Source organism: Muntiacus reevesi, chromosome 1 (genome assembly GCF_963930625.1).
Source record: "Muntiacus reevesi chromosome 1, mMunRee1.1, whole genome shotgun sequence".
In the NCBI taxonomy this organism is placed as follows: domain Eukaryota; kingdom Metazoa; phylum Chordata; class Mammalia; order Artiodactyla; family Cervidae; genus Muntiacus; species Muntiacus reevesi.
Window position 1 is genome coordinate 24214393 of NC_089249.1, and position 23004 is coordinate 24237396.

Consider the following 23004-nt stretch of genomic DNA (forward strand, 5'->3'; position numbering starts at 1 on the left):
ATCGTCTATTCCACCTATTCATCCATCCCTCTCATCTAACTCCTGGCAACCACTGATCTTTTTAATTGTCTCCATAGTCTTGCCTTACTAGAATGTCATATGGTTGACATCATGTGGTATGAGACCTTTACAGATTTGCTTCTTTCACTTAGTAATATGCACTTAAGTTCCCTCCATATCTTTTAAAACTGTCTTAATTTTGACCTCATCAAATTTTGACCAAGTCACTGTACCTAGTAGTTAGAAGTCCTGTTTAGAGAGAGGATCTCAGAATGTAGTTGATTCTAGAATGAGAACCATTCTTGATATGTCACCCAAAAGTTTCTACCTTTAAAAATGTGGACCAGCTTAGACATGAGTGTTGTCTCCAAACCTTGCATCCTCAGATAGGTTTCAACTAAACTTTAAATGCACTTTTAAAATAATTGGCAAGGGACTCTGTGGGAGAAGGCGAGGGTGGGATGTTTCAAGAGAACAGCATCGAAACATGTGTATTATCTAGGGTGAAACAGATCACCAGCCCAGGCTGGATGCATGAGACAAGTGCTCAGGCCTGGTGCGCTGGGAAGACCCAGAGGAATCAGGTGGAGAGGGAGGTGGGAGGGGGGATCAGGATGGGGAATACATGTAAATCCATGGCTGATTGATGTCAATGTATGACAAAAACCACTACAATATTAAAAAAAAAGAAAAAAAAAAGAGATGCTCTGTTTGCAAAAATAAAACAATTGGCAAGGAGTGGGGTAGAATGCAGAAAGGAATAGAAGTAGTAGTTTAAATGGTTATTCTAGATCTGGCCAAGAATTTGGAGTCACTCTTTAAACGTCTGATCTTCATCAAAAGTTTCTTTTATTACTTACCTGCCCGTGGGTATATTATGACTCTATAAAATAATACATGCAGTCTCTATACTCTGTGTACTTGCTGTCTATGCAGTAGCATTCATGCAGGCAGAATACAAAGGACATTTCTGTGGCTGAGTATTAAACCAGTGTTTGTATTGAAGGAGAAAGTATCCTATTGCATTTGAGTATAGCGAATTAAGAAACACTAAGAAGAAGTTCCCTGTTGAACTAGTGGTTAGGATTCCAGAGTTTCACTGCTGTGACCCAGGTTCAATCCCCTGGTGGGAACTGAGATCCTGCAAGCTATGCAGTGTAGCAAAAAAAAAAAAAGAAAAAGAAATACTAATAGAAATATATATTTGAATAGTTTATAAATTTTTCTTCTGTCTAGAAGAAACTTCATGGAAACTTTCTAGATTTTAGATCTCTAGATTAAAACTATGGCCTCATTCCTTAACTCCTAATCTGCATTTTTGTTCACAGCTTCTAAACTTTCCTCCAAAGGTTACTAATAAAATACTGTATTAATTTCCTATAGTTGCCATTATATAGGACCACAAATGGGATGGCTTAAACAACAGACATTTATTGTAGAAGTACTGGGGGGTTAGGACTTCAGCACCTTTTTGTTGACAGCTAATGCACTGTTATCATCAGTCTATCCCATTAGCAAATTTTTCATTAAGTCTCTATCTCCAGCCCTATTTCCTAGACATCCATAGCCCAGTAGGACCTCAAACTCAACTCATCCTGAAACAAACTCATTATCTTAGCACCTCTCCCTCCTGTCCCAATCATACTTTATTCCTTCTTCTCAATTTCACTTAATGACATCATAACCCTCTTCTCAGTCAAGAAAGCCAGAAAGTCATCCTTAATGTAACAGTCCACTGGACATGACATCAGAATACTCTACGCCTTTTAATTAACGGAATTTTTTGGGCAGGTTTCTTAACCTCTTTGAGCCTCAGTTTTTTCATTTGCAAAGTCAAGATTAAATAAAGGAAAGTTATGATTATGGAATAGTATATAGTAAAACAGTTTATTTTCATACTTAATATTGTTTTGACTCTTGAGTCTTGCTTACCCTTGATCTAGTTATTTAATTCCACCGCGTATTTCTCCTCTTTGTTTTCGCTGGCTGCCACTGTCATAGTTCATCTACAAGCTGGCCTCTGAAACAACTTCTAGCTCATCTCCCTTGTAGCATTTGTACTGTTACACTGGGCTCCCCTGGCTCAGATGGTAAAGAATCTGCCTGCAATGCAGGAGACCCAGGTTTGATTCCTCAGTTGGGAAGATCCCCTGGAGAAGGAAATGGCTACCCACTCTGGTATTCTTGCCTGGAGAATCTCATGGGCAGAGGAGCCTGGCGGGCTCCAGCCCTTGGGGTCACAGAGAGTCAGAGGTGACTGAGGGCTAAGTGCACACACACCATCACACTGTCCTCTACCTGACTGACTGAAAAGCGGCAGGGAACTTCCCTGGAGGTTCAGTAATTGAAACTCTGCACTTCCACTGCAGGGGGTGCGGGTTCAATCCTTGGTCAGGAGGTAAGATCCCACATGCCATATCATGTGGCCAAAAAAAAGCACTGAGAAGCATATCATTTCTTTTCAAAATCTCTTTCCCCTCCCTAGGATTTCTGTATGTTTCTAACTTGTTGTTTAAGGTTCTGCCATCTGGCCCTAAATAATCTTATCTTCCTCAATGAGTATTTGCTCAGCATTTTCAGGGGCCCTCTGGATATTCTAAGAATAGGATATGACCAAGAGGCATATATTTTAATAATAAGAGTAACAGAAGTGTTAAATTGTGGTAGATTTGTGATAGAGGTTCAGTATTACAAGTCCCACAAGAGAAAGGGAATAACTTATCTAACAGTGTGCCTAGAGGAGAAAGTATATTCAGGAAAGATTTCACACAGAGGCAGAATTAAAGCTAAATTTCTTTTTTTTTTCTTTTGAGAATTTACTTTGTGCCAGGCACTATTATAAGTGTTTTACATTTGTTTGAATAACGTAGGTATTGTGACTGTCCCCAATTTGCAGGTGAGGAAACAGACTGTAGAGGGGTTAAATGACCCACCCGAGGCCAGTGAGCTATTAATTTCTCTGTAGGGTTTGAGAAAACCATCTTCTTAACCTTTATGCTGTACTGCTGTCAGTCTGAGGTGATAAACAGGCCATAAACAAGGAGAAAAATATAGAAACACTGTAAAAGCAAAAACCTTTAACAAATTGCGTGAAGACATGAAAAAGTATATTGTGTGTTTAAGGAATATGGTACTGATGAACATTTTTGCAAAGCAGGAATAGAGATGCAGACGTAGAAAATGGACTTGTGGACACAGTGGGGGAAGGGGAAGGTGGTATTGACATATATACACTACCATGTATAAAGCAGATAGCTCGTGGGAAGTTGCTGCATGGCACTAGGAGCTCAGCCTGGTGCTCTGTGATGACCTTAGAGGGGTGGAATGGTGGGAATGGGAGGCAGGCTGAAGAGGGAGATATATATGCAGACTTACGGCTGATTCACATCCTTGTACAGCAGAAACCAACACAACATTGTAAAGCAATTATCCTCTAATTAAAAATAAATTACTTTTTTAAAAAAAAAAGGAATATTGATCAGTGAAGGGTGGCATGGAAAGAGGATTCCAAAATAGGGTTCCTAGAACATGCTTAGACCTGTGAATGTTCTTTTTGTGGACGCTGCAGCTTTTTTAAATGTTAGTCTCCTTTATTATTTAATGCCTCTGCCCCCTGAGGCATGATTCCTTCTATTGTCCTGTCTTCCTCTGGTCAAGTTGCCAGATTATGGTAACTCAGCCCCTTTCTCCAGCCTCATGGTCTTTTTCTTTTTCTCTTCTCAACCCATTTCTTACCAGGTGTGTGGCCATTTTACATGCTGTCTAATCATCTGGGGTGCAGAAGCATTCTCTGAAGCATCTCACTTTCTCTCCAATAAGAGGGATGTGCTTTCATTAATTAACACACTTACGTGGTAATAGTCTCAAACAGGAAGACAAACAGCATATTGCCTGCAAATCTCTGAAATAGTGTCCTCAGTGTCTATTACCTCTTGGGTATTGAGATCAGTCAGTGTTTTCAGTGACCCATTGAAAACTCCCTCCCCAGACTGCCAAGACAGATGCCCTATTTATTACCTACTTGGTAGGGAAGGTCCTCAAAAGAACTGCCTTTAGGTTGGTCTGGCTACATTCTTTTTGTCCTGGCAACTCCATCAATGTTCATTTATGTTATACCTGCCAAGTATCAGTTGAGCTTCTTGCATCAAGTGCCAAAAACTTGCAGATCCTTATCCACCAAAATGTTTCCTGTCTTCCTTCAGTGTCAGCTTCATATAAGCTTAGGTGTTCCAATATTGTATCCTAGCCCCCGAAAGTAGAATGGATCTAAAAACTGAGAAAATGTAAGTTTAATGTACAGTGAAAACCCGCATCCTTAATTCTCATTTTGTGATGTAAATTTGCCAAGTGTGATGTTGCAATTTAGTTTTCATTTACAGATGAGGAAATGGAAATAAAGGGCACTGAACTCCACAGAATCTCACTTAAAAGTGAAATTGAGCACGCCAACAATATTGTTGTTACTGTTTAGTCCCTAAGTCGTATCTGACTCTTTACAACCCCATGGACTGCAGCCCACCAGGCTCCTCTGTCCATGGGATTACCCAGGCAAGAATACTGGAGTGGGCTGCCATTTCCTTTTCCAGGGGAACTTCCTGACCCAGGGAAGATTCTGAGTCTCCCACATTGGCGCCACTGAGCCACCAGGGAAGCCCAACTACAATATATTAGCCAATAATTGATTGTTTGCCATTATTATATAAAAGAATAATCTTTCTTTCTTACATAAATGTTAGCTCTTCAGGCTTCATAAGAGAATGGCTCATAGACATTGTACTTCTAACTGTCCATTTAGATTACTCACTTTGTTTATCATACAAACTGTTACTTGGATTCTGAACTTAAAGTAGAAACTTATCAGACTATAGAATCCAAACTCTTAAATTTTTCTTTTTAAACATTTTTTCAAAAGGGAAATTTTATTATTGTAGCTAACGAGACCAGAGATGATTCATGTACTTAGTAGGTTAATTTACAGACACTGCTTTCCTGTAATTGTTCAGAGCTATTAGAATGATAACTTTAGAAAATGACTGGCCCTTCTGGCCAAAATGTACACACATTGTCTTATTTGCTATGTGGGTTCTTATGATTCGTTTAAAATTTTCAGATAAAGCCCCATATTAACAAGGAAGAAAATAGCTAGTTTATTGTAATAATAAAGTAGGAATACTGGGTAAAGAAATTTGAGCTTTTCTGTTATCTTTAAAATTTGTTCATATCAAAGTAGCTTCAAAGTATTTATTTGTGGAATGTGAACCGTGTAGATTTTTTTTTAAGTCTCTACTGTTGTTTTTCTAATACTTTGCTGATGTTTTTCTACATAGTTGCCCTTGGACCAGAAAGAAGAAAATCTGACTCAGGAGTTATGTTGCCAACCCTCAGGGTCTCTCTTATCCAAGACATGAGGTATTTGTTATATGTGGTAGCATATGGTGATAACTTTTGAAATATTCATGGTTTTCATATAAATTGCTCAAATAACTGTGACTATAGTATTTTTTGCCTATGTATTCTGAAGAAAACATTTTTTATAATCTCATTTAGTTATTTTTGTACTGTTATGATTTTCCTGACATTAAATCCAAAGGCAAAATGCAACTGAGAAGTTTTTTAAATATCCCTAAATTATTTTACAATTTCTTTTGTTCTGTTTTTTTCTTTTTAGTATCCTTAAATTCTTACTATCCCCAGATATAAACCAAAAAATCTGCAAATAATATCAAGTTACTTAACAGAAAAATCTCCGTCAGGTAGATTTCCTTTGAAGCAAATGCAAATCTGAAAATTATCACATGCAGTTACTGGTTTTAAAAATCATTAGAAGGCATCAACATACCTAAAATAGATTTATTGAATGAGGAAGACAGAAGTTTTTTCTTTTGAACATTTTGGTTCCTTTTTAGTTAACTTTTAAAATACATGGGTTTAATGTTACAACATTAAATTATTGATGTTTATTTGATTTGTCAAAGGCTTACAACTCAAAAGCATAGCTTTTATGAGTAGCGTCATAATACAGTAGTAGCACATCCTGACTTCACATAAGCTGCGTGATCCCAGGCACTTTTGTAACTTCTCTTTGTCTCAGTTTTTCTTTCTCTCGTTGTTGTTCAATTGCCAAGTTGTGTCCAACTCTTTGTGACCCCATGGATTGCCTCACGCCAGGCTTCCCCCTGTCCCTCATCATCTCCTGGAGTTTGCCCATGTTCTTTCTCTCAAATAAAGATAAAAACAGTTGTCTAGCTCGTGAGACTTAAACAAGTTAGTCCATTATACTAAAAAGTTTCAAGAAGTTCTTGGCTCATCCTAAGAGTTCAGTAAGTGTTGGATTTTGTTTTCTGAATCCATTTCCATATTTATATCTTAAATGCTCTTTTTGCTTGATAGATGAAATGTAGTTGTCCTCATGTGGCTTATGATTCCTTTTGAGGTCAGCAAAAGATGAATAGTTCTAACTATGAGGGGAATGCACTCCCGCTTTCTTAATGGAAACATAAAACCACATGTGTTAAATGCCTTGATTTCACAGTAGCCATCATTTTAAGGTGATGATTGTTGAGAGCTTTGCAGCGGTGACCTCAAGGACCAAACTTCTAAAACCTAATTAGAAGACGATCACATTACATAAGGCTACCCTACTCCTTCCAGTTTCCTGCATATTTACTTTTATCTCCTTTATGTTGTTGGTTTTGTTTGGGGAGGGGTATCCAGCCTTGATAAACTCCTTTCATAAAAGGGAGTCCATTTATCCCTTTGATAAAAGGCAGTCTAGCATGCTGATTAAGATCTCAGACAGTGGAACCAGCCCACAAGGGTTGCTGTTTTAACTCTGCTACTTACTAGGCTCTGTGGCCAAGGGCAGTTGTTCATATTCCCAGTTTCCTCACCTATTAAATAATAGTGTTTCTCTTAAAAATTTTGGTATAAATATCCAGTGGGTTAATAAATGTAAAGCACTCAGAATTGTCCTGGAAATAAAAGTATGTTTGTGCACTCATGCATACATATGCATCTATATTTATTTCTGTTTCTATATTTATTTATATGTGTGTATGTGTATTTTTATACACACAATTTTTAAGACCATAAATTCATAATGAGATCTCTGATTCCAGTTCTGTACCACAGGGGTCATTCTAGCCTTCTCCCTTATTTGTAATTTTTTTCTCAAACTATGAGAAACCTGGCTCTCATTATCTGCAATATATTCACTTATTTGTGCAACCTGTAAGGTAGTTTTGAAGTGTTAGGTAGTTTTGACGTGTAAGGTAGTTTTGACGTGTAAGGTAGTTTTGAAATTGCTGCCTCACACCCCTATAAGAAACAGGGGTACTAACTAAGCACACTGTTTGCATAGCTCAGTTTTGTCATTAGCCTTTCAGTATCCAGTCAAAATATTGTTTTCCAAAACTTATGTTCGTTCTTTTTTTCTCCACTCCCTTCAGTGTGGTCTTACTATTCATTTGTAACAGTATTAGGTTGATTTGTTACCTTGTATTCCATTTGGGGTTCCCTTCACATCCTAGTGATTTTTGTTTGGGGTTTTACTTAAATATATATACAGTGAAAGTCATTCTTGGTGTGTAGTCGTATATGTTTTCATAAAAACACAATTGTGATGCGGAACAGTTCCATCACCCACTTGTGCTACTGCTTTTGCATCAGCCCCTCTTCTAGCTTCCTACTCTTGGCAGTCACTGATATATTTCCAGGCTCTTTCCACTGAGAGAGACTAGTAGTAATACCCCAGCATAAGTGAGCACAGCTAGTGCCCACAGACTGGTTTCTGGATACCATTCTCCAATGAAAGGAACCACGACTATCAAGAAAATTGATTGATTCTAGGAGCTGAGGAAGGGAAAATATAGGATGAACCAAGTGTATCTTTGTTAAGGCCAAAATCATGTAATAAAGACATAGGAGGCAGCCTGAAAGAGCTCCAAATGGCCAAAGCTGAAACAATTTGAGCAAAAAAAGTAACTTATACAGTAGTAATAAAATAAATAAGATGAATATCCAAGAATCTTTTCCAATATAAATAGTTAAATAAGTGAATACAGTGGAACAGCTGTTTTTTACAGAAGCACTCCAATTAATAAATGTAGAAAAATGAAGTAGAAAAATCAGTGGTTGAAGCATCTAAGCTGAAACAAGAATATTTGCATAGTCTCAAAAGTATTTTCCCCAAGAATTTATTAATTACAAAGGAAAAAGTATTAAGTTTACAATGGATTTCCCAGGCAAGAATACTGGAGTGGTTTGCCATTTCCTTCTCCAGGGGATCTTCCAGACCCAAGAATCGAACCCTCATCTCTTGCATTAGCAGGCAGAATCTTCACCACTGAGCCACCAGGAAAGCCCCTTACTCATAATATATTTACCTATATCTCAGTGGATGTGCTTATTTCTGTTTCCAAGTTCTTGGCAAGAACTTCATTGTAATCCCTGGTTGCAATCTAGATAGTTCATGTGAACCTTTTTCCTTAAAGAGAAATACCTAAGTAATATGCTAAACTTTGACAGATAAACAAAAAAACTTGTTTTCTAAAGATTAGATTACATAGATCTCAGAGTTCACACTCTATTGGCCTCCTGCCCTGCCAGTACCTCCTGTCTCCCAAATTTCTGTCTTGAGGCAAAGACATGGGCAGTTTAGAGATTTTGAGTCCTTATAGTTGTCAAGAGTCTTGGTACCAGATTGCTCAGCAGCTGGCATGAGTCAGGATAATGTGTCTACAGGCTATCCCCTTTATCTTAGTATCTCTGACAATTCCCTAGAACTTTCATAGATACTAGGTATCACTGTACTGTCAATAATAGAATGATTTCTTTTCTTCCAAAGAGAAAGGCTTGGGACAATAAATAATTATACAGGTTATCTACATATAAAAGAGGAGTATTACCATGCCATTATCATTATTACTAATTTCTTTCCAAAGTAGCTATGCATATATCATCTAGACATTCAAACCGACTTTTGTTGTTAATGATAAAATGTAATTAATAATGAGGGGCATAGTAGAATATTACATGATTGAGGAGATTGTTAGTACTGTTGTCTAAGTAAAGATATTCTGAATATGTCAACAAATGAGCAGGATGTCTTAAGTATATCCTAGAAGTATTTGGTTTTCATATAAAGATGGGAGTGAATTACTTGACAGTAAACTGGATGGTCACTTTTATCTTTTTATAAATAATGTTTGCATATGTGCTTGTGAGCATCAGCTTTATTCTCCACTAAAGTTAAAATAAGCATGATTAATTTTGTTACCCTAGGAAAGAATATTTGAGGAATTTTTATGACTGCAGAGTGTAGGCTTAAACTAAAATTGGCTAATTCCTTAATTTCTCTAATAAATATTACTGGCTTTCACTGGTGATAACAGTGAAATAAGGATTAGTTGTGGATTTGGGAAATGTGGATTCAAACCTAGTTGCTTCTGCTCTCAAGAATCATTCAGTTTTAGGTAACAGAAGCCTGTTCAAACTAGCTTTAGGAGAAAGGAGGGTTTATGGGAGATATGCAAGGGTATTTTCCGGAATCCAAGCCCAAGAACTGTTGCTGGATTGGAAACAGCTTTGTCCATCTCACTGGAAGTAAACTGTCCCTACTTTTACCTCCACTTGTGCGGGCTTCTCCTCTCCTCTGCCTCTTTCCCACCTTTTCTGCTTTACTGTGAACATGCGCTCCCAAGCCCTGGCCTCAACACCCGTCTTATTTTAAGCATTCAGCAAAGACTGACTTGGTTTTTCAGTGTACTAATTTCCAGTTTGTGAGAGAAAATCTGATTGATTCAACTTAGATCAGGTAGATGCTGCTTGTCCATTCAGTTCTAGCGGACGGATAAGGAGCACTGGTCATGGTGGTACCTGGAGTTGTTTCTTCTGGTTCTTCTGGGTCTAGAGGAGGAGAACTTCTCCAAGAATGTGAGTACTGTGAAGAAATGCTTCGTAGAAAATGGGTGGCATCTATAGAATAATATGTATTACTTCTGTGGTCTTGGGTGGGTCACTTATTCTCAATGAATCTCAGTTTCCTCATCTTTAAAATGAAATAATGATGGTCTCCCCCTCACTAGATATTGTGACAATCAGGTAAGACAGAATACATAAAAATTAGAAAGCTTTGTACCAGGGTTGGAAACAAATAAAGTAAATAAGGTATTTAAACCACACACCATATATACTTTGCTGTTAATTAACAGGATCTATTTTAGAAGTAATAACTTGTAGATTATTATGCTGAATGCCGTTATAGTTAACTATAATAAAATTATTCCAATTAAAAATAGATTTGAATGGTATAGCCTTGCAGAAAAAATTTTAATAGATTTAAAGTTTAATAACAGCATAAATTGTTTTAAAGCATAAAATTAGATATAGACTTTTTACAAAGCAACAGTTTTCTGAGCTTCTAATATATTTTAGGCCTTAGAGGGAACAAACAGGGATGCAAGGCTAGTAAGAAGTGTTGGGCTTGTCGTTCTCAGGGAGCTTTTGTCAAAATGAGAAATATGTGTACCAGGAGAAAATGATAAAATAGTAAACAGTGCATGATAAATGCGAATTAGACTATAGAACTTCATAAATTAGATCATTGAAGACTATCAAGGTCAAGGAAAGCTTTCTAGAAGAAGCTGGGATTTCAGACATGAATAGAATCAAATAAGGAAGCTCAAAGAAAGTAAGTACTTCAGGTAATAAAATACAGAGTCTATGAGTTAACTGCTTGGAGTAGAATTTTTTAATAGGAAAATATGTTGAGGCCAAGGCTTCATGGACCTTGAATGCAAGCTTGAGCAATTCAGGTGATATCCTGTGAGCTTTTGAATATTCTGCAACAAAGCAATTAATTACATTAGGAAGCAGTCTTTTAGGCAAAGAAATTGCCCTAGTGCCAGTAAACAAAGAGCTTGAGAAGAATCTGGTGGCCTCATCTCTTGATGCCCATGCCTCCTGCAAAAAAAAAAAAAAATAGTGCAAACATTTTGATGATGGGAATGCCAATAGCCACCTAAAGAAAATACGTTTCACTTTATGTATTCCAATTCTGCCCATTTTCCTTAACCATACATTGTTTTTCAAAGTATTATATCCCATTTTGACATTCTTGATCTATTATGTCTCCAGTTTAAGGCCAGCATAAAACTAATTTCAGTAGATTTTACCATGTTAGAGCAGTAAGAATATTTAGGGAAGGATTATACAACATAAGTACCACACTTCATGTAGATTCATTTTGGGTGGATACACTTTGACAATGTGGTATTCCTGGATCATGTGGGCTCTTATCTGGCACTGAGCTCATGGGGGGACCTTGTAAGTACTGTGGAACTTTAAGTGGTAAATACCTCAGCCTTTCCCAGTGTTGCTTTTAGTCAGCTGTTTCATCTGGGCAATGTCAGGGTTGAGGAACAGCCAGTGCTTTTTCCTAGGCTCATACTGGCTGTGCCCACGTGGGATGTCCAGTGCCCACCACTGCTACCACCACCATAATCAGGGTGTAAATGGGGCTTGCCTGACCCCAATTTTCTTCATTTGTGACCACATGTCATGGTCTTAGCCCTTTAAAGACAAATTAAGTCTGTCATAATTTCTGAAAAAAATTCTTAGAGGTGAGGTAAGGTTGGTTAACACGAAAATGGCAACGGAATTATCTTTTATCTTCTCATTCTGATGTGTTTTTCAGCCACTTCTTTAAGCCTCTCGTGTGATGTGATAATGCTTTGTTTTACATTTTGTTTGTCAAGAGGGTTTGATCAGACGCAAGGGAGTCTGCCCCAGATGGGAAGCTGGAGCTGCCAGCCTCCCTTGCCCTGCCCCTGCTGGGGGAATAGCCATGATGAGGCTGCCTAATAGGGCTGGTTTGACCTGAGCAAGTGACCTTAGCAAGGGGTGGGGGGTGTACTGAAGAAGGCTGGCCTACAGCTGGGATCGAGGGGCGTGACCACACTGCAGAAATGGAACCCTCCACCCAGGGCACACGAGAAAACCAAACCGCAGGAGGAAGGAGGGAGGGACACGTGTGAACACATGAGGACTCACAAGGCATCCCAGACATGGAAGGGCAGTACTAGGGACCACAGGTGACCTGCAGCCAGGCACCCAGCGCAGAGAGCATCGTGGCAGAGCAGGTGGCTCTGAGCCGGACTCAGGCGTGTGGGACACTGGGAAGAGCTATACCAAAGCAATTCTTTCCATCAATGTATCTTCATATGTACACATCCTCTTTAAGAGGAAGATCTACCCCACCATCTGGTGGCTGTTCCAGGATGGCTTCTGCCGAAAGATACCTTCATTGTGGGCTACACCCACTCCCACTTCACAGTGGCCAACATCCGCATGCAGAGTGAGCCATTCATCAAAGCTACCCCAGAGGAGGAGCCCAAGCCGGAGGAGTTCTTTGCCCACAACTCCTACATGGCCAGCCAGTATGATGACGTGGCTTCCTAGGAGCGCCTCAACACTGGCATGAACGCCCTCCACCAGGGCCCGCAAGCCAACGCCTCTTCTACCTGGCCTTGTCCCCCAGCAGCTAAGGGACTGTCACCAAGAACATCCATGACACCTGCGTGAGCCAGACAGAACCGTATCATCATGGAGAAGCTCTTTGGGAGGGACCTGCAGATTTCCAACCAGCAGTTTGACCATGCAGCCTCCCTGTTTTGTGAGAACCAGATCTACTGCATCGACCACTACCTGGGCAAGGAGGTGGTCCAGAACCTCATGGTGCTGAGGTTTTGTCAACAGGATCTTCTGGCCCCATCTGGAACTGTGACAACATTGCCTGCATGGAGCCTTCAGGGAGCCATTTGGCACTGAGGGCCAGTGGAGCTACTTCAGTGAATTTGGGATCATCTAGGAGGTGATGCAAAATTCCCTCCTCCAGATCCTGTGTCTGGTGGCCATGGAGAAGCCCGCCTCCACCAATTCAGATGACATCCATGATGATAAAGTCAAGGTGTTGAAATGTGTCTCAAAGATGCAGGTGAACAATGTGGTCCTGAGCCAATATATGGAGAACCCCACCGAAGAAGGTGAGGCCACCAGAGGGTACCAGAGGACCGCAGGGTGCCCCGTGAGTCCACCACTGACACCTTTGCCGCTTTTATATTCTCCATGGGGAATGAGAGGTGGGACGGGCTGCCCTTCATACTGTGCTGGGGCAGAGCCCTGAATTAGCACAAGAGCGAGGTGTGTCTGCAGTTCCTAAACGTGGCTGGTGATGTCTTCTAGCAGCAATGCAAACACAACGAACTGGTAATCTGTGTGCAGCCCAAGGAGGCCGTGTATGCCAAGGTGATGACTAAGAAGCCTGGCATGTTCTTCAACCCTGAGGAGTCAGAGCAGGACCTGACCTCCAGGAACAGATACAAGACCGTGAAGCTCCTTGATGCATATGAGCACACCTCATCCTGGACGTCTTCAGTGGAAGCCAGATGCACTTTGTGCACAGTGACGAGCTCCAGCAGGCCGGGCACATCTTTACCCCACTGCTGCACCAGATCGATCACAAGACTCCCCACCCAGCCCATCCCCTACATCTGTGGTAGCCCAGGCCCCACAGAGAACGATGAGCTGATGAAGAAAGTGGGCTTCCAGTACAAAGGGACCAACAAGTGGGTGAACACCACGTGCTCTGAGCGCTGAGCACCTGGTCCCCAGCCCAACCTACGTTGGCCTGTCTCTCTGTCCTTCCCACTGTCAGAGCCCATTTCAGGAGGACTTTGGGACCATAACCCTCATCCTTACAGTACTGGCTCTGGGCTCTGGCCATGCTATGCCATGGCTGCCTTGGGCCCAGTTACATTCTTCAACCAGTGCTGGAGAATCACACTGTGACCATCCCCAGCGACCAGTGAGTCAGCTTCTGTCCACAAAACTGAGTCCCAAAAAAAAAACAAAAAACTGAGTCCCAGTGGAAGGAAAGAGTGGCTCTTCGTCTGTCCTGGCTCTTTCCAGATGACTGGAGTTAGAGGCCCATAGGGAGGAGCAGTGAGAGGCCTCAGTGGGCCATGGCTATCAGCAGGCTCCTCGGAAGTCAGGAGGAAGGCCCAGTTGCTTCTGCACCAGCCTCAGTGCCATTCGATATTCCTGGTCACCCCTGGAAGGAACTTCCAGGTTGCCCAGCACCCGCCCCCCATGTCTTGGCTTCCTCAAATGTCCCCCTCAAATGTCCTCCCCACTGGAAACCAACCAGTAGGTGGGATGCCCCACCTCAGTCCCCTGTCATTAAACCAGAAAATAAGGAATTTTTAAAAAGTATTTGATCATATGTCAGTGCCCTGGATTGAGAGGCTAAATCTTACATCCAGGGATTGAGAGGGAAGGAGGGAAGGACAGAAGTAAGAATGTGTGTATTATAACATGGATGGACCTAGAGGGCGTTATGCTAAGTGAAGAGAAATCCTCCATGATAGCACTTATATGTGGAATCTAAAAAAGAAAACAAATGAACAAACATAATCAGTCATAGATACAGAAAACAGGTGGTTGCTAAGAGGGAAGGGGCTTGGAGAGAGGAGAGAAATAAATGAGGGATTGAGGTACTAACTTTCAGTTAACAAAATAAATTAATCACAGGTATGAAATGTAGTGTGGGGTATACAGATAATAACTGTGTAATATTGTTGTATGGTGACAGATGACAGCTAGACTTATCATAGTGATCTTTTTGAAATGTATAGAAATCAAATCACTGTTGTGTAACAGGAACTAACATAGTGTTGTGGGTCAGTTACACTGCAGAAACAAACAAGTTCATAGAAAAAGAGATCAGGTCTGTGATCACCAGAGGCCAAGGTGGGTTGGAGGGAGATCATCCGAAGGCAGTCAAAAAGTGTGAACTCTGAGTTTTTAAGTACTTAGTAGGGATATAATGTGTTGTGCAGCGTGACAAGATAACACTACTATACAATGTAAGTCAAAGTTGTTAAGAGTAAATCATAAAAGTTCTAATCACAAGGAAAAAAACTGTCTTTAATGTGTCTATAAGAAATGGTAGATGTTTACTAAACCCATTGTGATCATCATTTCATAATCTATATAAGTCAAATCATTATGTTGTATACCTTATATGTTGTGTGTCAATTATATCTCAGTAAAACTGGGCAGGGGGAGATGTGTTTTACAAGGAGACTGTTTCTTATTCCTAATGCTGGAATCATCAAAGAGTCTGCAATATTTATTACAGCTGAGATAAGTCATTCTATACTTAAAAAAAAAAAAATCAAAGGAAAGGATGGTGGGTCACAATCACAAAGACTTTTCAGTGACTCATTGTACTGTTTCTATAATTACCCTGTCCCTTAGGTTTGTCCTTCCTGCTCAATCCTTCTTTCCCCCTAGGAGGGGTATCATTTAGGAAGATTAATTCAGTCCTGCTGGGCATAACATCAACTTCAAAATAGAATACTAATTTATACATATATGTAACATTCATTTGGAGGTTGATCACACAATTTGTTTGTGGACACACAGTATCCTAAGTCTTTCAAATTTTTAAGAATTTTGAATTTATTAGTATAATACAGCTTTTCAAAAAAAAAATAATAATAATACAGCTTTTCTTCTAATGCCATAGAAAATGGAATTTCATATTTTCCAGGTTTTGTCAGGGCAATTTGAAAAATGATTCAGTGAATTAAAGTTGTAGTAGAGACTTAATTAAACTGTAGAACAATTATTTTGAGTAAGAGCATGAATATTCAGCCTGTTTTACTACTTTTATTTTTCTGAGGGTCAGGGATAACCAATTGCCAGTTTATATGTATCTGCAAGCATGAAACAAGAACAAAATAAAACCTGAAAGAGTAAATGAGTGTTAAATGCTTTATCTTAGGATATTGTCTATATGGTTCATGTTGTAATGGTAATTCTGATGTGGGACTAATTTCATGATTCAGATGGGATACTTGAAGTTTAATCAGCATAAATGGTGTGTGGCCTATTGTTTCCTCTAAGTAGAAAACAACTTTTCTGTGCAAAGTGCTATAATTCTTCAGTTATTTTCCAGTTCAAGGTTAACCTTAGGATTTACATCTTTGCTGTTTTACTGTTCTTTAGGCATATTCAAAACATGAGTGAGATCAAGACTGATGTTGGACGAGCTCGAGCATGGATAAGATTGTCTCTAGAAAAGAAGCTCTTGTCCCAGCATCTCAAGCAGTTGCTCTCTAATCAGCTGCTCACAAAGTAAGAGGTGGCCTCGAGGCGTTTCTGTTTCCATGATCTGTGTGCTTACAAAATAAACTGCATGGACTGACAGGCTGCTTCTTCAGCATGAGCTGTTCACTCCTGTGCACATGCTCTCTTCCTTTCTAACAGGCACATGTTTCAGAAACTCTGTGTCATGACCTCCTATTTGATTATATATGGGAGGGTACAGATTTCATAGCCAGAGGCAGATGGTGCTACCTTTTTCAGAAATAAAAAGCTGAGTAGTCCCACAGGTTGATGGTAACATTCAAAAAGTGAAAGTCGCTCAGTCATGTCTAACTCTTTGCGATCCCATGGACTATACAGTCCATGGAATTCTCCAGGCCAGAATACTGGAATGAGTAGTCTTTCCCTTCTCCCGGGGATCTTCCCAGCCCAGGGATTGAACCCAGTTTTCCCACATTGCAGGCGGATTCTTTACCAGCTGAGCCACAGGGAAGCTTTACCAGCTGAACCACAAGGGAAATATCCAAAAGATGGGTTGAATTTATGTAAACCTTGTATCATATTGTGAAGATCACAACAAAACCAGGAGTAGCAAAAAACTTAAAAGGTCCACAGTAAAGAGCTTCTCTGAGAGTCTTACCAGTACTTACATTTAGTAGTGTAGAGCCTGTAAACCAGTCAAGTGCATATTAGTTAATTATTAACTGTTTTGATTGATTCCCTTTACTCCATCAGAAACCTTGGATGAAATGCATCATCCAGATAATACATATAGTAGAATTAATTTGAAAATTAAGGGCGTGGGGGTTCTCTGGAGCAAAGGCATGCAAAGGATTCACCAAAGACCTCAAACACGACAGTTTTGGAATCCCACCATAACCAAATTCTTTTTGTGATTTTAAATTTGTGTGTATCACTGTCGAGTTAGTTATCCCTTGGAACATTTTAGGATGAGTCTTAATATCCAAAGAATGGGTTAGATAAAGAGTACCTAACGTGAAGTACAGCCTGTGAACCTGACCTTCTCCTCTTAAAACTGACTACATTCCCCACACCTTATCCCTGCTGATAAGTCTTCTGCCCTTTGTGGCCAAAGTACAAAGCAGAAAATTTAAAAATCTTACTACATAAAGGTAACTACTAAGTATCTTACATGTTTTCTATTGTACTCTTCTATGCACATTCTCTTAGTTAAGATTATACTGTATTTGCAATCCAGCTCACCCTTTTTTCAGGTTAGTATTATACCATAACATTTTATATGTTATAAAGTCTCTGAAATCTGAATGGCTATGTTCAAATACTGCCTTTACTGTTCACTATTTGAATGGTCCTAGGCAAGATTCTTAACTTCATTTTATCACTTTTCTTTATCTATAAAAGGAGAATGCTAATAGACTTACCTCTCCTGTGATCACAAGGACTAGATATATTAATAACTATGAAATACTTGGGAAATGCTTAAATGTAAGTGCTTAATAAAAAGTTACTGTTTTAGGGAGTAGTAGTTTTTTTCTTACTCAGTTAAAATTCAATCCTTATTTGAAATGAAACATCTGAAACATAGAGTGGTTTAAATTTTCCAGAAAGATATCTTCCAAACCCTATAATATAGATGATTTTAACTAGCCGGTATTTTTAAAAATTTATCTTTAGTGACTGTAATGTCCTTCAGCCATGGGATGAGAAAAAAAAATCCACCATAGGCTATTAATAGCAGATGTGGGGAGTAGTAGTTTTGTTATTGTTAAAACTCTTCTTAAACTTTTTTTTTAACAAATGTTTAACAATTTGTTTTTAGCTGCACTGAGTCTTCATCCTGCATGCTGGCTTTCTCTAGTTGCCATGAGCAGGGGGCTACTCTGCAGTTGGGGTGCATGGGCTTCTCCCTGCTGTTGCTTCTCTTGTTGCGGCTTGCAGGCTCTAGAGCTCAGGCTCAGTAGTTGTAGCGCCTGGGCTTAGTTGTGCCGTAACATGTGATATCTTCTCAGACCCAGGGATTGAAGCTGTGTTCCCTGCGTTGGCAGGTGGATTCTTATCCATTGTATCACTAGGAAAGTCCTAAACTTTATTTTAAATTAGTATATTATTATATATTGGGTTAGCCAAAAAGTTTGTTTGGTTTTTCTGTACCATCCTTTGGAAAAACCTGAATGAACTTTTTGGCCAACTCAGTATTTTTTATTTTTTACAAATAATATTCAAGTGGACATTTGTGAGTAAATCTTTGCCATTTCATATTATATCCTTAGAACTGAGTCCTTAAAATAACATTAATAAGTCAAAGAATAATTATTTTTTAATTACTTAAATATTACCAACAAATTGCTTTTCTGAAATTTTCGGAATATTGTAACTTTCTATTATTCATTGCCACCCCCCACACCCCATCAGCACTGATCATTAATTTTAAATCTATTACTTTGATAGACAAAATGAATTCACAGGAGGTTGTTTCTTTAATTACTAAGTAAGTTAAAATATTAATGTATATACATTGATTTTTATGAATTGTTCTTTCTAGATTGAAGTTTCTACTCATAGTTTGTCTAAGAGGAAGTATTTTTTAGCAGAAGACATAAGAAAAAATACACTATACTATTACTTTGTGTTTGTCTTATCCTTTCCCAGGAAGCTTTATAAACGTTATGCTTTTCTCCGTTGTGAAGAAGAAAGAGAACAGTTTCTTTACCATCTTCTTTCCCTCAATGCTGTGGACTATTTCTGCTTCACCAGTGTCTTCACCACTATCAGTAAGTCTGGAGAAGTGAATGTTAAGTGAAGTGCTGCTCAGATGACTAATGGAATAAGAGTTTATATTTTTAAAAGTGAGACATACCACAGTTCAGTGAGGCAGACACTGTAACATCCACCCCTCCCCCCCACCCTCCCTGCCCTACCCCATCTCCATTTAGCAATAAAGGTTATGCCCCAGCAGCCCCATCTCCTGAAGACAACCCTCGGCTGTTTGAGGAATGTCTCACCAAAGAAAACGACCTTCCCTGAGGCTGTCCGTCTTACTAAAGCCAGTCAGGATCCCTGCCTGAACCCTGACCTGCCCCAGAACTCATTGTGGTATCAGCTGAGGACTCACCGCATCAGAGCTCAGTTTCTGCCTCAGCCCACCCTTTCTTCCTCACATCTTGAACCCAGAAGCAGCATTCTTTATGCTAATTTCGGACTCAGAGTCTGCTTACCAAAGAAACCCATCCTGCGGTAGGAAGTGGGGTGGATGTGAAGATGAATCTTTTATTGAACAAACATTGCAGTGTCTTATCTGAAACCCATAAATTCAAAGAATCAGTATATGATAGTAATAAACATGTAACTGAACAGTCATGAAATTAAAAGATGCTTGCTCCTTGAAGAAAAGCTATTACCAACCTAGACAGCATATTAAAAAGCAGAGATATTACTTTGCCAACAAAGGTCTGTCAGTCAAAAGCTATGGTTTTTCCAGTGGTCATGTGTGGATATGAAAGTTGGACCATAGAGAAAGCTGAGCACTGAATTGATGCTTTAGGACTGTGGTGAAGACTCTTGAGAGTCCCTGGGACTGCAAGGAGATCAAACCAGTCAACCCTAAAGGAAATCAGTCCTGAATATTCATCGGAAGGACTGATGCTAAAGCTGAAACTCAATACTTTGGCCATCTGTTGTGAAGAACTGACTCACTGGAAAAGACCCTAGTGCTGGGAAAGATTGAAGGCAGGAGGAAAAGGGGACGACAGATGATGAAATGGTTGGATGGCACCACCAACTCGATGGATATGAGTTTGAGCAAGCTCCAGGAGTTGGTAATGGACAGGGAAGCCTGGTGTGCTGCAGTCCATGAGGTTTCAAAGAGTTGGACAGGACTAAGCAACTGAACTGAACTCATATTAAACTTTGATGATTCAGAAGGACTTCAGAATCTTGCTGAATGTTGCAGATGTTAATGACCCAGATAACCACGATGGTGTGGTCACTTACCTAGAGCCAGACATCCTGGAGTGTGAAATCAAGTGGGCCTTAGGAAATGTGACTACAAACAAAGCTAGTGGAGGTGACGGAATTCCAGCTGAGCTATTTCGGATCCTAAAGGATGATGCTTTGAAAGTGCTGCATTCAATATGCCAACAAATTCAAAAAATTCTGTAGCAGCCACAAGACTGGAAAAGGTCCATTTCATTCCAACCCCAAAGAATAGCAGTGCCAAAGAATGTTCAAACTACCATACAATTGCACTCATTTCGAATACTAGTAAGGTGATGCTCAAAATCCTTCAAGCTAGACTTCAACAGTACGTGAACTGCGAACTTCTAGATGTACAAGCTGGGTTTAGAAAAGGCAGAGGAACCAGAGATCAAATTGCCATAGAGAAAGCTGGATTATAGAGAAAGCAAAGGAATTTTTAAAAAAATCTTCTGCTTCACTGACTACACTAAAGCCTTTGTGTGGATCACAACAAGCTGTGGAAAATTCTTCAAGAGATGGGAAGGCCAGACCATCTTACTTATCTCCTGAGAAACCTGTATGTGGCTCAAGAAGCAACAGTTAGAAGCTTACATGGAACAACTGACTGGTTTAAAATTGGGAAAGAAGTAAGACAAGGTTGTAAATTGTCACCCTGTTTATTTAACTTCTATAACTTCTTGTATAGAAGTTAATGCCTGACTGGATGAATAAGCTGGAATCAAGATTGCCAGGAGAAATATCAATAAACTCAGATATGCAGATGATACCACTCTAATGGCAGAAAGTAAAGTTAATCTAAAAAGCCTCTTGATGAAAGTGAAAGAGGAGAGTGAAAAAGCTGTCTTAAAACTCAGCATTCAAAAAACTAAAATTATGGCATCTAGTCCCATCACTTCATGGCAAATACAAGGGGGAAAAGTGGAAGCAATGACAGATTTTATTTTCTTGGGTTCCAGAATCACTGAGAACAGTGAATACAGCCATGAAATTAAAGTGCTTGCTCCATGGAAGGAGAGCTATGACAAACGTAGACAGCGTATTCAAAAGCAGAGACATCACTTTGCTGACAAAGGTCCGTATACTCAAAGCTATGGTTTTTCCAGTAGTCATGTATAGATGTGAGAGTTGAACCGTAAAGAAGGCTGAGCACCAAAGAACTGATGCTTTCAAATTGTGGTGTTAAGAAGACTCTTGAGAGTCCCTTGGACTGCAAGGAGATCAAACTAGTTAATATAAAGGAAATTGGCCTTGAATATTCACTGCGAGGACTAATGCTGAAGTTGAAACTCCAATACTTTGGCCACTTGATGCAGAGTCAGCTCATTGGAAAAGACCCTGATGCTGGGAAAGATTGAAGTCAAAAGCAAAATGAGGATGTGGTGGTTAAGTAGCTTCACTGATTCTGAATGCTAATGGACATGAATTTGAGCAAACTCTAGTAGTGAAGGACAGGGAAACCTGACCATGTGTCTGACAAAGAGTCAGACACAGATGTGTTTTTGATAAACTAAATTATTGCATTTATTCTGTTGCATTGGTCCCCTTCCCTACTTTGGAGAATTTTTACTTGTATCAGTTAGGAGTTATTTTCAGTTGCAAATATCAGAAACAATGGTTTAAACAAATTGGTAGTTTTGTTTTCCTTTCACAGTGAGAGTCTTGAGGTAGGCAGTCCGCAGTGCTATCACGGACCCAGCTCTGTGACAGTCGTCAGTGTGTGCTAATCACCTACCTCATGGTCACAAGGTGGCTGTTCTCAGTCTACCCTCCAGCCTGAAGAAGGAAGCAGTGCCAAGGAAGAGGGATCAGAATCTGTGCCAGAAAAACATAGTTTTCTAAGAAATTTCAATAAATATAACCAGTATTTCACTGGGCAGAGCTGTGTAGGTTTGGTCTTCTAAGGCTCTGGTAGAGGCAGACAAGGAAAATGGAGTTAGAATGGTTATTAGGCTAAGCTGTAATATCTGTCAAAATAGTGTTAGTTAATTAGAAGCTAAGGTGTTATATACAATTTTGAAAGAGAAGAAATTGCAGAGGGAGTTAAGGACACCTAAGCTCCTCCCCATATCTGCAGATTTCTCTTTATCCGTGTAACTCTTACAACTAGGGAATTGAAATACTTCATGAAATAAATATTCTGAGTTTAATAATACTACTCTTTTTCTGCTTTATGAAATCATTGTTGTGCATCTGTGAGCCCTTTGCAGCCAACAGAACTGCTGACCCTAAACAAGCCTTTTTCTGCAGCTTTTCTAATCCTGTCAGTGAAAGTAATAAGTAGCCTCTGGCACCTAAAATAACATCTTGCACTAACCTCTTCTGCTTTCAGTTTCAAAAATCGTTTGATTCTCATGATTATTAAGCCATGAAAATACGACCTTTTTCTCTGACATTTTCCTTTCCTTCAGCCAAAATGAAAGAACAGAAAGGGGGTTTATTCAGTCAACAGAAAGAAAGTCCTCTATGTAAAATTAGAGAAATGAACCATTTATCCCATTCATTTTGCTCATCTAAGAGCACCCTGAAACATGAACCCCTATTGTAAGGCAGTATCTGAGCCCCTTGTCCAGTGACTGTTTTTAACCCTACGTGTAGTTCTTTCAAAAAGAACTTTTTAATAGTTCTCTTGTGACTGGATAAAGAGAATACCAACCAAAATATTGATTCTACCCTGCTTTTTTTTTTTTAAAAAGTATGGCTCTGAGGGATAAAAATATGCTAATGTGTTTGAGCCGTCCTCATTTTTTCAAGGAAAGAGAGGTATGTGGAATGCCTGTGGTTTCCACGTTTGAGCAAAGGATAGTGTTTGGCCAGTGACATCTAGTGGCCTGCCTTTGAAGAGCCTTCAAAGGGAACGATTTCACACAGATTCCTTTC

General features: G+C 39.5%; 1 protein-coding gene and 1 pseudogene across 5 annotated transcripts in view; both read left to right on the forward strand.

Moving 5' to 3' along the window:
• Positions 1–23004, forward strand: part of DENND5B (DENN domain containing 5B) — a 216848-nt gene that overhangs the window by 178701 nt on the left and 15143 nt on the right. For all 5 annotated transcript variants that reach the window (XM_065939734.1, XM_065939709.1, XM_065939714.1 and 2 more), the window contains 3 exons: positions 5328–5409; positions 16072–16200; positions 18802–18923. In XM_065939734.1, the coding sequence (XP_065795806.1) occupies positions 5328–5409; positions 16072–16200; positions 18802–18923 (333 nt within the window). The remainder of the gene's footprint in view (positions 1–5327; positions 5410–16071; positions 16201–18801; positions 18924–23004) is intronic.
• On the forward strand, positions 10067–13656 carry LOC136144614 (glucose-6-phosphate 1-dehydrogenase-like; annotated as a pseudogene).